The sequence below is a fragment of the Strigops habroptila genome, chromosome 1 (genome assembly GCF_004027225.2).
Source record: "Strigops habroptila isolate Jane chromosome 1, bStrHab1.2.pri, whole genome shotgun sequence".
Lineage (NCBI taxonomy): Eukaryota > Metazoa > Chordata > Aves > Psittaciformes > Psittacidae > Strigops > Strigops habroptila.
The window spans coordinates 7,323,462-7,340,074 of NC_044277.2; the positions used below are offsets into that span (position 1 = coordinate 7,323,462).

The 16,613-nt window shown below is 39.8% G+C and overlaps 1 protein-coding gene across 3 annotated transcripts in view; it reads left to right on the forward strand.

Annotated features, from left to right (window-relative positions):
* Positions 1-16,613, forward strand: part of ZFAT (zinc finger and AT-hook domain containing) — a 77,667-nt gene that overhangs the window by 16,344 nt on the left and 44,710 nt on the right. For all 3 annotated transcript variants that reach the window (XM_030509037.1, XM_030509182.1, XM_030509096.1), the window contains 4 exons: positions 445-705; positions 6,237-6,410; positions 13,607-13,757; positions 14,425-15,893. In XM_030509037.1, coding sequence (XP_030364897.1) covers positions 445-705; positions 6,237-6,410; positions 13,607-13,757; positions 14,425-15,893 — 2,055 coding nt within the window. The remainder of the gene's footprint in view (positions 1-444; positions 706-6,236; positions 6,411-13,606; positions 13,758-14,424; positions 15,894-16,613) is intronic.

Genomic DNA, 16,613 nt, shown 5'->3' on the forward strand with positions numbered 1-16,613 from the left:
TTTTAAAAGGACAATGAGCTTTAGGCTTTTTTTAAAGACAAACTGGTTTTCTCTGAATACATGTCAATACTTAAGCCATTTCTTTGAGAGTGATTTAAATTGAAAAGGCTTTTTGTTGAGTGTCAGAACACAGCAGATCACCTTTGTAGAATATGAATGCTGATACAGTTATACAACAACCTAAAGGAGTGCCTGCAGTGTCATTCCTGTAAAACTGGCACCTGATATCTGCTGATCTCAGTAAAATGTTACAGCTTTGCAGCTAGCAGAAATGCCAACAAATAGCACTGTTTGCAAATAAGTTTGTGTGAAGTTCAACTTTTTTTAAGCTTTAAGGGTAGAGGCTGTCCAACTTAATTTACTGTTCCTCTTTTTCACAGATCAGCTTGATACTGGCTGATTAGCCATGGAATTTACTTATAGCTTCTTAAATTTCTTTTCTAAAACTTCTTGTAGCAAAGAGGAAAAGAGGCAGACCAAAAGGCTCTACTAAGAAGTTTTGTGTGGATGAAGATGTGGTAGAAAATAACCCTGTTCCAAGCGAAGAAACTCTGCCTGGGACAGAAGAAGGAACAGAACCGTCTGAAGTCTCACCAGGCAGCTTGGAATGTAGGAAATGCAATCGGAAGTTCTCCAACACACGTCAGCTGAGGAAACATATCTGCATTATTGGTTTAAATGAAGGAGAGGAAGAAGGAGATGGAGGTAAGAAGACATCCAACAAATGTCTGAAGCGTGTTGTGAAACTGTTTGCATCCTGTGACCTGATTGGTAATGACTTGTAATCCCCAGTGTTAATTTTAAATGGAATGGAATTGTCTGTTCCTTTGAACACAAAAAGCACATTGAAGCAAAACTGAGAGTAAAGCCAGACAAGGTACCTTTTTTCATAAAAGTCAAAATGTTTATTGTACTATTGTCTTAAACTCCCTGAAATGCTGCTTCTCCGTAAGCAGCTGTTCTGTTTCTCACAAAGGGGGTTACAGTTTGGCAGTGAGAAGCGTTATGGGCCACATAAGTAAGTATCACACATGGGTGAGGAAGGTTTTTCTATCCTATGAGTTGCGATACCTGACACATGTCTTCACTGTGCCTGCTCCCAGCCAGAAAGCGGAGCTGCTTCAGCCTCCACCGCTGGCATGGGATGGGTCTGGGCAGTTTGGCTGTGTCTGGGTTGGATCAGTTCCCGAGCAGCTGCCCCTAAGCTTGCTTGTTTTGAGGCACAGACAACAGGTAATCATTTTAACAGCCATCCCTCTCCCACACTGCAGCATGAGCTGAATCTCAGGCAGATATAAGAGAGGACTTTTGTTGGCTGGGGAATGTGGTTTGGGTGGAAGACAGATTACAGCAGTGGACAGATTCTTTTCCCTGGAGTGAACCACTCATTCCTGCTGAATTAAAGCCTGCATCATTCTTAAACTGAGGCCAAAAGTGCCATCTTTAAAATGGTTTCGCCTTCAGCTGGATTCTAATTTAAGTGATTTTTTTCTGCAAGTAGCATGTCAATCTCTGCAGGAGAAGCAATTGCATGTGTTCATTTTGTATGGCCAGTTTCCTTCCCCCCTGTCCTCCCCAAGCTGTTCCCTTGCTACTATGAAATACCAGCATCTTTTAGGGGATAAAAAAATAGTAGTTTGAATGAAGCATAGTTTAAAAACATGCCAGTTAAGGATGTGCCTGCTAGATGTCCTACATCCAATTATGAATGAGAGAGCAGTCCCTTCAGTTAATGGCACAGTAGAATCATGGGACAGATCTAGTTCGGCAGGACTCTGAAAGCAGTGATTAATTCAGAGTTGACAGTAGCTTTACTCATCAACACTGACACGACCATTCCTTAAACGTGTTAGAAGGCACAGGCACAGTGTTGTATTTCTTGCACGAGCAGGAGAAGGCATTTAAAATGCCTGTTGCTAGATAGGGGAGGTCAGTTTATTCATCTGCTGAATGGAAGTGCCAGCTGACTTCTTGGCAAGGGAGATGCAAAGCGAGGAAGTTTGTCTAAATAAATCTGTTTAGGATGAAGCAAAGACTCTTATTGCTTGGAGACACTTGGCTTAGCTATTCTAAGTTGCATATATTTTCTCATAAGTCATCTTAGAAATCAGTTATGGGTATTCCTTTGTAAGACAACAGGAATTGTTGTACTATAGAGGTGGGTTGTCCTAGTTATAAGTTATTTCAATGCTCTCATCCACAGTGCTAACACTTAAGTAGCTTTTTCCACTAAGACAACTAAATTACTGATGAGATGGTCCCATACTATGGAAAGGCATAGTTGTAGGTCAAAGTTGTAGCTCTTGGTTTTTCATTAAAACATGGTTTTGTCTCCCTCTTAATCCTTTCCTAAAGCACACCTTCTAGTTTAGGGGGTTTTGATCTTCAGGAAGAAAGCAGCTGTCAGTGAGAGTTAAGGTTTCTTTTCTGGTCTGGTGGTTTCATGGGGAGTTTTTTGTTGGTTGGTTGTTCACTATGAAATTTGTAGTAAAAAGTACTGACAACGTGTGCAGCCCCAGCTCCTTATCAACAAGTTGTTTCTGGAAGATGCTTGTTCCTTTCAGAAAGGGGAAGAATGGGGCCACTGCTGTCAACACGCATCAGATTAGTGATGTTGTAATGTTGAAGTATCAGAACTAGACTTGACCACTCCATAGAACAGAATCATAGAATGGTTTGGGTTGGAAGGGACCTTAAAGATCATCTAGTTCCAACTCCATATAGGGAGGAGACAATTGGGTTTTTTCCATGTATGATGTGAGTGTTGGGAATGTTCATACGCATATTCAGCACTAGTTGAAAATGTATGATCAGCAAATCGGTTGAATTTTATCACTGCCTGGTTTTGATCAACATCTACGTGGGCTTTTCTGTGTTAAGGGAATCTGCATGGCACTCGATACCTTCCTCTCATCTTTGCAGATACTGAGTGTAGTATTCCTGTTACTTGCTCAGTTCATGCTGAGCTCGTACTGAGTAGATGGAAGTTGATGTTCTCAGCTCACACTGTGTAGGTGGAAGTTGAGATTCAGTCCTTTGTTTGAACTACTCACCAGCTTTGGGTTTCTTCAGATATTTTCACATGGCCATCATCTTAATATTTAGTGCTTGGTATCTGTGTACAAGATTTCTGTGCATACGAAATAGCAGCCCTTTAGTGAAGAAATATTTTTACATTCCAATTTTATATGTTATTTTAAAATCTTTTTAAATAGCATTTTTGGAATTGTGTTTTGGAAGCAGGGAGTCAGTCAACTCTGTTTGTTGTAACATGTCTGTTCTTTTTCACAGCTTTTACCCTTGCTTGAACTGAAGGAATTAGCAAACTGATCTGCCTGATAGAGGCACATTAGGAAAGAAAACCAGCATGAAACATTTGTTAGCTTATTCCTGTGGTAATAGTTATGCATTAGTGTGGATCACTGACAAACTGGAGTCTGGGGTTTGTCCTTTTCTTTCTTTCTTTTTAGTAGAATTCCAATATTCAAAGGTTAATAGAGGTACAGGTTAACGTGAAAAGCATGAAAAGATAATAAAATGGTTTTGTTGTTTGTTTTCAACCACTTCATTTCCTCATTAAACTGACTCTTTACTTTTTAGCACTTAGAAAGGCATTTAAGAGTAGAGTGCTTGGGTTCTGTTCGTATGCCTACAAGGAATTCAATATGTGATCCCAAGCAAAATGGAGATAATTCTGTTGTCCTCATTACAGCTTTCCTTTCAATCTGTAGTTTTGGATTTCTTTTAGCTAAAACATGCAAAAAATGACTTTGAGTTTTGTCCACATGTACATCAAATCTTCCCCCCCCCAATACTATCACTAACTCTCACTGTCCACTAAACAAAACCAGAGTAATTAGCCTGATTAATCTTTGTATTTGTTGTTTAAGAGCATGTGATGCAGCCTCAGGGAAACACAACTTAATAAGCAGCTTTACGTTCCCTTTGTATTCTGATTCTTTATGAGAAGTATTCCTTCTATTGGTGGCCTGGTCCTGCTGTGAAATTCATTTTATTGTTAATAATAAACTAACGGAGGCTGTTTCATGAAGGAAATAGGGAAAATTGTGTTTGTTTCCTTCCACCCCTGTTCATCACACCAATAGAAAACACTGCACAAGTAGGGCCTTTATATGTCTTTATATTCATATCTAAATATGTCTTTATATTCAAATATCCCTCTGAAGTGTTGCAGAGAAACGTCAGACTTAGAATTATGTGGTTTCAACATCAATAATTTACAGCATTATTAAGGAGTTAAATGGGGACATAACGAGACTCTTTATAAAGCAGCAATATTTTCCAAAATCTTAGACATTTACAGAGAAAAAGGTAGTTGAGAAGAGGCATTTATCAAAGAAGTTACCTAATGAAACTGAAGAAATCATTAGCATTGGAAAGCAGGGGGCTCTCAAGGCAGAGCATAGTTGAGGCAAAAACGTCAGCTCCATAGAAAGATGGTTTCCTGAGTGTGTTTGAATTCAATTCGTGTGTGGTTGCTGCTCATTCTGGGTATTGTAAGTACGAATTGCAGGTTTACAGATTAGCATCAAGTCACTATGAGTTGTCAGTGTGCACATTTCTGCTGCTGTCTGCCTGAGAAATCTAAACTAATTCTTACACACCTTGTTTCCTTCTGGTTTTGTATCTAGTACAGGGCTTGCAGTTTGTCCAGGTGGTAGTTATGTAGTCAGTCCTAATGCTAAGAAGGCCATGTGGGACAGATTTGTTTGAATCTCAGCTGAATATTTAGAAAGTATTACTAAAATTAAACCACAACTGGTTCCATGTAGCATCTCTTTCCCCCGCTCTTGCTATTTGCATGTCATAAACAGCTCCAGACATACTACAGCTTTGCTGTTACTGGGTTTTATTTATGTATTGTTTCCCTGTCTCAGTGGAGCAGCTACAGCACGGTATGAATATACATTGAGTAACTTATTCTGGAGATTGTGTCACCTGCTTTAGATTCAGGGGAGGGGAGGGAGGAAGTGGGGAGAGAAAGAAATTCACTGGGTTCGTTTATAACTTTCTTCCATCAGTGTTTGCTTTCCATACTCATTACCTCTGGGACGTTTGCATAATGCCTTCCTTTGCCAAGTTTGGTTTCTCTAGCCTGGATTTTCTACCACTTCATCTAATATGAAGAAATTTTGTTGGTATAAACTTTCAGCCCTCTGTATTTATTCTCTATGCTACAAATTCTTTACATATAAGCAATTTTACTGTTGGGTTATTTTTCCTATTTTTTGTTTTCAGAATTTCAGCAAGGAATTCTTCATGTGCTTTAAGGAAGAATTAGCTTCAAAGAACAACTTAGCTGACTACTAATTTTTTATTCTTATTTCACATGAGTGTTTTAAATACAACTATTGCATTGCTTTCTAGTTAGCAGGTCCAAAAGTTAGCCCATTTAAGAAACAGAAGACATTCATGCCCCATCCTTGGCGATGTTCAAGGCCAGATTGGATGGAGCTTTAAGCAACCTGCTCTAGTGGAAGGTGTCCCTGCCCGTGGCAGGGGGTTGGAACTGGATGAGCTTTAAGGTCTCTTCCAAGCCAAACCATTCTGGGATTCTGTGATTCTGAACAGCAACAGGAATGATGTGGAAGTGCAGGCCTTCAAAACAAAGAGTTACATGTCAGGAGTTCGGTTGAACAAAGAACTGTTTTGAACCTTAATCCTTCCTGAAACAATACTGAAAAAGAAGAGTATGTTTCTGGCGATTGATTCATGGTAATAGTGGGGGAAAAAGGATAATCTAGAGAGACTGTTGGATGATTTTCCGTTAAGTGAGATAGGTAATGAATCCAGTACTAGGAGAAATAGTACTAAAGTCATCAGAATGGTTGCATATAGAAGGGGAGAAAATAATTTGTTCATTAATGGTGAAATCATAAGAAATTCTACAAAGTTTGTAGAATTTTTATAGAAATCCACAGTAACAACAAGATAATTTAGAAACACAAATGTTTCTGAGAGTTCAGTTTTACAATTCTGGGTTGTTTGTCTTTATTTTGCCTATTTTCTCTGTCTGTATAAGTATCATGCTAGTTTTCTTAAATTGAGGTGAAGTTCCCCTTTAGGGAGTCATGCACCAGGTCTTGTTTTGATAACATGTATTTCTTTCTACAGTGGTATTAATTTTCTCCTAATTCTTTCTTGTAGTGTTAGTGACTGTGTTACCTGCATTTCTTTTGTACATAGTTACATTCTTTCTGATGTTTGCTCTTTAGGTAATGATTCTGACGTTGACCTTGACAGGAAGGAAGATGAGCGAGAAAAAACTCCAAAGAGGCCCAGGGTTCAGAAAACAGAGAAAACTCCATCGACTAAGGAGACTGAGCAGGTTTCAGGAGCTAAAAATCCTATTATAAGTGTGGTTTTGACAGCCCATGAAGCTATTCCAGGTAATCAGAATGAAGTTGTATAATCAAATGTAGTTTTGTCTGTTCTGGCACTGTATAAAGTAGTCATTGGTCTAAGACTGAACTGCTCAGGATGATTATTGTGTGAAAAATATTTAGTGTTATTTGATTACCTTGATGCAGAATCTCTGCATTTGGCAGCTACATCATTTTAGAACTACCATCATATTTCTTCCCAGGTCTATCATTTCTCATACCTATGTGTAGTTACCTGCATTAACATCAGTTACATTTAGTCTGTGAATAGTTTTAAAGAAGAAAATGAGAAAACAGTGACCAAAGAACAGGAAAGTATTTTTCTCCTCTAATATCTTTATTACAGCTCCTGACTTACGTGTATTTATGATAAATGGGAATTTGTTTATGAAAACACAAACAGAATATGTCTATAATAGAATATTTGTAATGTTAGTATTTGTGCATACAAATAGTTTGACACAAAGTGTGTATATATATTTGAAAATCAAGTAAAGTTCCTACATAATGATTAAAGGATTCTTCATCCATAAATTCTTGTAGTGCCTTTTCATCAAAGGATTTTGGAATAATTTCAAACTATTTATTTTAACACTAGAAATGCATTTCCCTCTTTATATAAACCATTCACTCACCTGACTGACAGAATCCCTTTTAAAACCTCTGTGCATCATTTTCAGCTTTGTGGCTTTATTGTTCTCCTTTTCATTATTGCTAACATTTGTTTTGCTTATAGCTCTCAGAACAACTAGAATGTATTGTTTTATTAGTATATGCATGGAAACATCCATCTTTGTGTCCAGTCCAGTAAAATCCTGTTGAGGACATCAGATAAGCATTCTGTCAATTAGAAACATAGAGAAGGCTTCAAGAATTAGTTGTCTTTTATCCACGGTATAGAGGAAATACTGAGACTGTATGTCTGCCTTCTTAGATGAAAGATGCTTTTAGGAGTGTTACATTAACAGTTTGCTGTAATTCTGCTATACACTATTTAGGTTTGGGACACTACATCATGTATTCAGTAGATGATGACTAAACTGATCTCTTAAAAATCCCTTCAAACACATTAGTTAGTTTGTAGCTTTCTAGAAAGGACGTTTGGACAACACTGATTTTTCCCCATGTTCCTTTTCTGTAATGTTTACTTGGAAGGCATATGAAAGCTAATAGATGTACAGCTTTAGAAATGTGAAAGCTTGCATTAACCCTCAGAGTAAATACAGTTTGAATAAAAGTGGTAGGTTTTTTTCTGTGCAGGCATTGAAAAACCCTGACAGGCTTCAGAGGTGGGCCCATGCAAACAACATTCACTTCCACAAGGCCAATGCAAGGTCCCGCACCTGGGTTGGGGCAATCCCAAACACAAATACAGGCTGAGCTGAGAGGGAACTGAGAGCAGCCCTGAGGAGAAGGACTTGGGGGTGTTGGTTGATGAGAAGTTTAACATGACCATGAAGATGATCAGAGGGTTGGAGCACCTTCCTATAAGACAGACTGAGAGTGTTGGTGTTACTCATCCTGGAGAAGAAAAGTCTTCAGGGAGACCTTGTTGCAGCCTTTCAGTAACTAAAGGGGACCTACAATAAAGCTGGAGAGGGAGTTTTTGCAAGGACATGTAGAGATAGAACAAGGGGGAATAGCTTTAATATGAAAGAGGGGACATTTAGATTACATAGGAGGAAAAAATTCTTCACTGTGGGGGTGTTGAGACACTGGCACAGGTTGTCCAGAAAGTCTTTAAAGTATTGTAGAACTCGCATAAAACAACAATTTAAATGTTTGAAGTGGAATCTCTTCTGAACCAAACTAATTGAGCATTAATAACAAATTTGTTTTAGAAGCCTTGACAATATTATAGAATTTAAACATAGGAAATAAAATACATTGAAAAACCACAGAAGATTGAATGTTTGGCAGAGTTTACTCCCTGGTTATTAAAAATAGACTATGAACAAATGTATCTGCCATTCAAAACAGTATTTTTAGATGTGCATATAATTGTAGTTATTCACTCTCATTCCTAATTGCAACGCTTATGAAAAACTGCACTACAATTAATCTGACACCAGTCACGCATGTTCATGAAGACAGCACTTCCTCTCTTCAAGGTCTCTGGGTCCCTCCAGATACAGAATCACAGAATGGTGTGGATTGAAAGGGACCTTAAAGCTCACCAAGTTCCAATCCTCTGCCATGGGCAGGGACACCTTCCACTAGAGCAGGTTGATTCAAGCCTCATCCAACCTGGCCTTGAACACTGCCAGGGATGGGGCAGCCACAGCTTCTCTGGGCACCCTGTGCCAGCACCTCAGCACCCTCACAGGGAAGAATTTTTTCCTTATGGCTAATCTAAACCTACCCTCTTTGGTGTAAAGCCATTATCCCTTGTCCTGTCCCTACATGCCAGTGTAAAAAGTCCCTCTCCAGCTTTTCTGTTGCACCCCTTTAGGTATTGGAAGGCTGCTCAAAGGTCTCCCTGGAACCTTCTCTTCTCCAGGCTGAACAATCCCAGCTGTCTCAGCCTGTCTTCATATGAGAGGTGCTCCAGCCCCCTGATCATTTCTGTGGTTTTCTCTGGACTTGCTTGAGCAGGCCCACATCCCTGTTGCGTTGGGGGCCTCAGAGCTGAATGCAGTGCTCCAGGTGGGGTCTCACGAGAGCAGAGTAGAGGGGCAGGATCACCTCCTTCGACCTGCTGGTCATGCTTCTTTTGATGCAGCCCAGGATACGGGTGGTTTCTGGGCTCTGAGCGCACGCTGAAGCCAGCTCATGTTGAGCTTCTTGTTGACCAACACCCCTAAATCCTTCTCCACAGACTTGCTCTCAATCCAGTCTCTGCCCAACCTGTAGCTATGCCTGGGATTGCCCCAACCCAAGTGTAAGACCTTGCACTTGGCCTTGTTGAACTTCATAAGGTTGGCATTGGCCCGTCTCTCAAGTGTGTAAAGGTCCCTCTGGATGGCATCCCTTTGCTCCAGCATGCCAACCATACCACACAGCTTGGTGTAATCAGGAAACTGGCTGAGGGTGATCAATCCCACTGTCTGTGTCACTGGCAAAGGTGTTGAACAGTGCTAGTCCTAATACTGGCCCCTGAGGAATGCAACTTGTCACTGATCTCCACTTAGACATTGAGATCTACAAAATACATATATATCTACAAAAATAGCATGAAATATTTAAATTCTTCATTCTAATTATTTTTTAATTTCTAAAGGAGTTGAAATTTTTTCTCCTACAAATTCCTACAACACTCTGCAGGGTTTTCTCTCCCTGATCTCCACTGAGGAACGACTATCCGTAAAAGGCCACCTGTATTCTCCTGCTGCTATAGTTTACCCTATGCTATAGTTTACGAACACTTGCTTCCATCTCCCATCGAGATTTTTGAGAAGCAGGGAAGAAGTGGAAGGATGTCATTTTTTTTTGCTGTTTTGGGGCTGACTTTGTTTAACTGATGAAAGTTGTTTCCATTAAACTGATCAGTCTTCTCGGTTTAAGATGACTCTTTCTTGTAGCTCACAGCATCATGGTTGTGGGTTAGAGACACATGTGAATAGATTTAACATCAAACTCGTGCCAAGGGAGCTTTCCTGCTTGTCTCTTACTTTCCAGTTGACTTTCTCTTTCTTGTGCTGGCGCTAACACTTGTGCCAGCCTGTGGTGAACTGCTTCAGAAAGCTGGTAAAATAAATACGCATTTTCTCTGCCAGTTTTGCAAACTGGAATGTCTCATGTTGGGACCACTCAAGTTTCAAAGGTGGGAAGAGGAGAAGTGGTGGCAAAATGAATCTCTCAAGGGAAAGGAGGAGGATTAGGACTACCTATTTAAAATAGCTGGGTCAGTAGGTCTAGAGTGCTGTCACAGGGGCACTGCGGTCCTCCTGCCTCTGACCGCACATTCCTGTCCTTTGGATCATTGTGCCGTTTGCAGAAGGAGAGATATGGTATAGATTTTAGCCAGAGATGCCTTTTCTCATCCTCTTATCTTTGTAAACTCCTGTGCTGACACTTTTAAGGCATCACAAGCATGTAGTTGAGTGGAGGGCTAGAGAAAAGAAGCTAACCTTGTATTGATTTAAAGCAAATACGGAATTAAGCAAGGTGAGGAAAATTATAGCTTATCCCTCTGAATGTAAGCAGGTAGCTCTATTCCCATGGAGTTACAGGTTGATTTAGCTCAGCCAATCTAATGCCCTGCTCTGTTGAAAAGGGTAGTAATCTTCATCCCTTCTGTGTTTCTGTTTCTTTGTCCAAGTTAAAATGTTTAACCTCGTGGTGAGCTAACCTGTAAAAAATACTAAAAGCTTCTTTTGCCTTTTTTAAAGCTTTATGTTGGGGGTGAAGGGTAGGTTTTCATGGGGAACATTCCGGGTTATGGGTAGGGTTAGTTTCTGTTGCTCTCACTTTCAGAACCGCCTTACCAGGGGTCATATGAGTTTGGAGCACATTGCACAGGATATTCTGGAAGCTGAACATTACATTCCTTCAAAAATAGGTGGTGAGAAACAAATATTTACTTCATACCCTTAGCAAATCATTTTACCTGCACAGACCAGACTAACTATACTATAGAGGGGGTATTTTAAACTTAAACTACTAGTTGTCTCTAAAGGCAGCTTGCAGCATCTCTATAGGAAGCAAAGAAAAAACTTATTATGGAAAGCCTTCTGGATTTTGACAGCCATTGAGCTGGTAGTTGCATTTGGATCATTATATTTAATACATATCTGTTAATTTATGTAAATCCCTGCTTAAATGTGTGTATAATTTCAGCCTGCAACATTGTGCAGGAATTGTTCCATAATTTAATTACACAAATTAGTTTCTAAAGGACAGACTATAAGAGCTTAGAGGCCATCACTGAGTTTGAGCCAGAGTAAGGCACATTGGGCAGTGCTTATCTGTTGAAGTTGCTGTCAGAATGTCATGAGGAACTCAAATCTTATTGCACTTAAAGCAGATTTACTTAAAACAGATGATATTGACTGAAAAGAGGAAAGCAAAAGGCATAAATAAAGTCTAGTAAACTGAAGTCCATTCTGCATTTAAAATAGAGATCTAGTAGTGCTGGAGGAAGGGGTATCTTTTCCTCCTCTGCTTTTTTTATACTCTGACTTCTTGAGATGATTGTCCAGGGGAACAGGAAAACTTTTATCTTCCTTACTGGCATATAACATTTTTAAGGGAAAACCAGACCTTGTATCTGTTCACCTTATGCTTACACATTTCCCTAGCCTGTGGCTGCTTTTAGAGACAGGAATATTGAGGGAATTCTTCTGGGATGTGGGGCAGGTTGGTTCTACCTACTAGGTTGGGTAGAGCCTAGAAACCAAGTTTCTCACTTTCTGGGCATATGCTTTAGTCATTAGTTTATGATAGAGCTGTGATTGCTGAGGCTACTGGTCCATTAGTAGCCCATACTCAGGCAGCATCCCAAGTGGATGGAGGTGTCTAATGTTTCTTAATGCTTCTGTATTATTCCCTGACTCGAGGGGACATGATTGCCCACTGTAAGCAAATACTCTTACCAGTCTGTCTGAAGAATTGGATCTCCCTTTTTAGGTTTAGAGACATTGTCTCTATTAATTGCATAGGGAATTTAGAGGCAGTAATACTAGGATGACCTGGAGCATTCTGTCCACTGCAAGTATGCAAAGTACTGATGAGTTAGTACTTACCTAGTTTGCCTGATTTAGGTGATTAATATTTTATACTGGTAGCACAAAAGTCTGTTAAACAGTTCAGTCTTTTCAGAAAATGGTCAAACATCCTGAAAGGCAAAAGGACACAGAGGAGGTTTAGTGCAGAACATTTACTGAGGATCTTTGTCTCACATTTAGGAAATGAGAGGCCTGGAAGAGGTAGCCGTGCATATAGAGCAGTTCAAGATCTATTTTCTTTTAACAGAGTCATTCTAAATATAGAAGAATTTGCTACTATTTTCAAAATATTGACATATGGGAACACTGATCTGGTGTCTAATGTCTTTTTTATCATCTTTATACTGAACCCACTGATTGAACTGCATCTCCTGGACTGCAATGACAAGCTCCTGCCTCACTGGGCAACTATAGTGTAGTGTGACAGATGGAGTCCTGGTGGACAACCTGGCATTTGTGGGAGAGGGAGTGGCAGGAAAACTAGAAGTTACAGTGTTCTGGTAGCATAGGCTGAAAACTTAGAGGATCAGAAAGCAACATTTAATTATTCCAAACATTTTTCTATAGTACTTGTTAGTAGTATGAAATAATTGTATGTATGGATGGATAAGTACATAAATGCACAAATACATATAATTTCAACTTTTGAAGATAATAGCATTCCCATTGAACACATAGGTAGATTGAGTTGCAAACAGATGAAGTTAAAAAGGAGGGGATCAATCAGTAGCGGATGCTTGTTTTGATATACATCAGTGGGGGTTTTTTTCAGTGTAAATGAATATTTATATGGAATTTCAGTGCCTTCAATGCTCACTACAGATGACCAACATTAAATTTTTCTGCCACTGTTCAGAAAATAACGAACACCCAGCTAAATAATCTCCACTCAATCACATCTCAAAATATGCTTATATTTGCCTCAACTAACCATAAAGCTCTGAGGGACAGAATCTGATCTTACTGCGTTCAGCAGAGCCCCTTTACTTCTGCTTTTAATGGAGATTGAGAAGCGCCCATGGAACATATTCTTTTATTCTGAGAGGATGGCCGTATGCCCCAAAGTATAAGCGGTAAAAGATCTGTTTAAGGAAAAGTTGTGCAGACTTTTAAATATAGACTAAATAATGTCTTTTCCCCAGCCTTATTTGTGGAATTGATTAAACAGCTTGTCTGAAGTTTTAAAGGATGTAGCATGGGGCAGAAACAAAGACATTAAAATTTCATTTTGAAAAGTTACAGCTTTTAAAATGTGGAAGTATTTGGATGTAGGATCACCTAATAGCAGGCGTCAAGCACCATGACTAATCCTGAGAACCAGCAGTCGTGGCTTGTTATTTAAGCAGATCTGTGGTGTAAATATTGATGTCTTCTGGAGGTGTATCCATCATTTTATGCACATGAATTTGACAACAGAAACTAAAATAGTTGAACTGATGATTGCAGAGCTTAATGTTTTGCTTATACTTGCATATTATAGATAATGCACATTTTAATAGGACATTTTTAACGAGCATTTTTCGTTCTTGCTTTTAGGAGCCACAAAAATTGTTCCTGTTGAGGCTGCTCCCCAAGAAAGTGAACCCACAACTCCAGAGGCAACAGTTCAAGACCCATCACAACGAAGAGGGTATCAAGAATATGCTATTCAGCAAACCCCATATGAACAGGCAATGAAATCGAGCAGGTAATTGTGAAGCATTTATATTTGTGTTCATGCAAAATATGAATGAGATGCTTCCCTGTCCATTTTTGTGAAACTAAAATGTTTTCTGAGCCTTTTAAATAAAGGAATAGCTGAAATATAATCATAGAATTAGTTGGGTTGGAAAGAACCTTAAGATCATCTAGTTCTAACCCTGCTGCCATGGGCAGGGACACCTCACGCTAGAGCAGGTTGCTCCAAGCCCCATCCAACCTGGGCTTGAACACTACCAGGGATGGAACATTTACCACTTCTTTGGGCACCTTGTGCCAGGGCCTCACCACTCTCACAGTAAAGAACTTCTTCCTTGTATTTAACATGAACTTCCCCTGTTTAAGTTTAAATCTGTTATTACCCCTTGTCCTATTGCTACAGTCCCTGATGAGGAGTCCCTCTCTGGTGTCCTTGTAGACCCCCTTCCGACGTTGGAAGGCTGCTTTGACATCTCCACGCAGCTTCTCTTCTCCAGGCTGAACAGCCCCAACTTTCTCAGCCTGCCTGTGCATAAGTTGTCAATTTAAAAAGCCTGTGGAGAATACCTCTTAAAATAAACGTTTCTGTCCCTTATGCATATTTAGGGTAGTTTTGATTATTATGTTACAAAGTTTCTGTGCTGTAAACATAACTGCTTTGTTTGGGGTTTTTTTAGGTTGGGTCCAACTCAACTGAAGATTTTCACATGTGAATATTGTAACAAAGTGTTCAAATTTAAACATTCCCTCCAAGCACATTTGAGGATCCATACAAATGAAAAACCTTACAAGTGTTCGTACTGCAGTTACGCCAGCGCCATCAAAGCCAACCTCAACGTTCACATGCGGAAACATACAGGGGAGAAGTTCAGCTGCGATTACTGTGCGTTCACTTGCCTCAGCAAAGGCCATCTCAAAGTCCACATTGAAAGAGTTCATAAGAAAATCAAGCAGCATTGTCGCTTCTGCAAAAAGAAATACTCAGATGTGAAAAATCTGATCAAGCATATCAAGGAAACACACGACCTTCAAGATAAAAAGGTGAAGGATGTTTTTGATGAGCTTTGCTTGATGACACGAGAGGGCAAAAGGCAACTTCTTTACGACTGCCATATTTGTGAGCGCAAATTCAAGAATGAACTTGATCGAGACCGTCACATGCTTGTTCACGGTGATGAAAGACCCTTTGCTTGTGAGCTCTGTGGGCATGGCGCCACTAAATACCAAGCCCTTGAGCTTCATGTTCGAAAGCACCCGTTTGTGTACGTGTGTTCCGTGTGCCTGAAGAAGTTTGTGAGTTCTGTAAGACTCCGTGCTCACATCAAAGATGTGCATGCAGATTTGCAGGAGGCTTCTGTTTTTAACAGTTCTATCAATCAGAGTTTCTGCCTGCTTGAGCCTGGAGGTGATATCCAGCCAGAAGCCCTTGGTGAACAGCTAACACAAAGTGCAGAGGAGTTGACTGTCATGAGTACTGATGGTGGTAACACACCACAACCATCTGCTTGTAAAGGTGAATCAACAGCTGCAGATGTAAACCATAATGGTCAGCCTAATGGTGAGACTAAAATCGATACTGCCTTTTCCTTAGCATTTGAAAATCCTTTGGAGAAGAATGTACCAGAGACACTGTGTCAGATGACAGATGTAGCAGTCCCGGACATTCAATCCTGTGTAGCATCAGACTGCTTCCAGCTGAAAAATGGTACTTCTGGTCCTGATGACTTAAAAGGTTCTCCTGCAAACGAAGAGGAAGTTAATCCCTGCAGCTCAGTAAATGAGCAGGGTGAAGAAATTCAGCTTTTGCTGTCTGAAGACAAAAGTTTAATTCTGGGTCAGGATAATGCAGTGACTGAGAACCTTTCAGACTCTGAGGAGAGAAATCGGGCTGTTCCTTCCAGTGAATCAGAAACAAGCAATGTGCCAATTCAAAATGCAGCAGAAACCACAAGCCCTCTGCCAGCACCAGCAGCGAATGCAGCCGTTGGTCCCCAGGCAGCCTCTTCTAATGCAGCTACATCAGACAGCGGGAGCGGAGCTGTTGCCTTTATGCAGATCTTGGATAGTTTGCAGAAGAGACAAATGAACACGGAGTTGTGTGAGAGGATAAGGAAGGTTTATGGAGACTTAGAATGTGAATATTGTGGTAAGGAGCAATAGAATTATGTTTGATTGGGTTTTTAAGTGTTATGTAGTGAGCCATCTTTTTCCTGCTCCTCTGGTTACTAATGTTTGATGTAGTTGTGTATCTTTGCAGCAGTATTAGTTTTGTAGTTCAGTATGGATTCTGGGGTCCAGCCAGCTTTACTTTTTGCTGTATAAATAGCATGAAATGACTCCTCAAAAAACCACTAGTGAAATATAGTGAAGAAGTGCTTTATTATGCTCAATTTTCTGTCGATGTGGAATTTGATAGAATTAGATCATTTCTGTCCACATGCCTCTTCCTACCTCATAACTTTCACTGGGGCCAGCGGAGCAGATTTAGGCATGTGATCAGCATTAGTCCATGTTTTAATGCTTAAGCTTCATTATCAAATTAATATAAAATTCAGACTCTTTTTCATATACTATGTGAGGATATATAACAATAATAATCATTCTGTACAGTAGATACATATATACTGGTGTATTTTTGTGGCTCGTTTTGAACCGTATCTTTTTGACTGACAATTTTCATTACATAGAATCAGATCAACTGTAATTGTTTTTTTGAGTAACACACCATTCCCATCTATTTTAACTGAAAACTTTTGTGTTTACATAACCGGAAAGGAAGGAATTTGGGATTTATGTTGTAGTCTTCAGTCTTGATAAGGGAGAGGAATCAGAGTTTGAAGATGTTTTTGAAACACCGTAACACTCT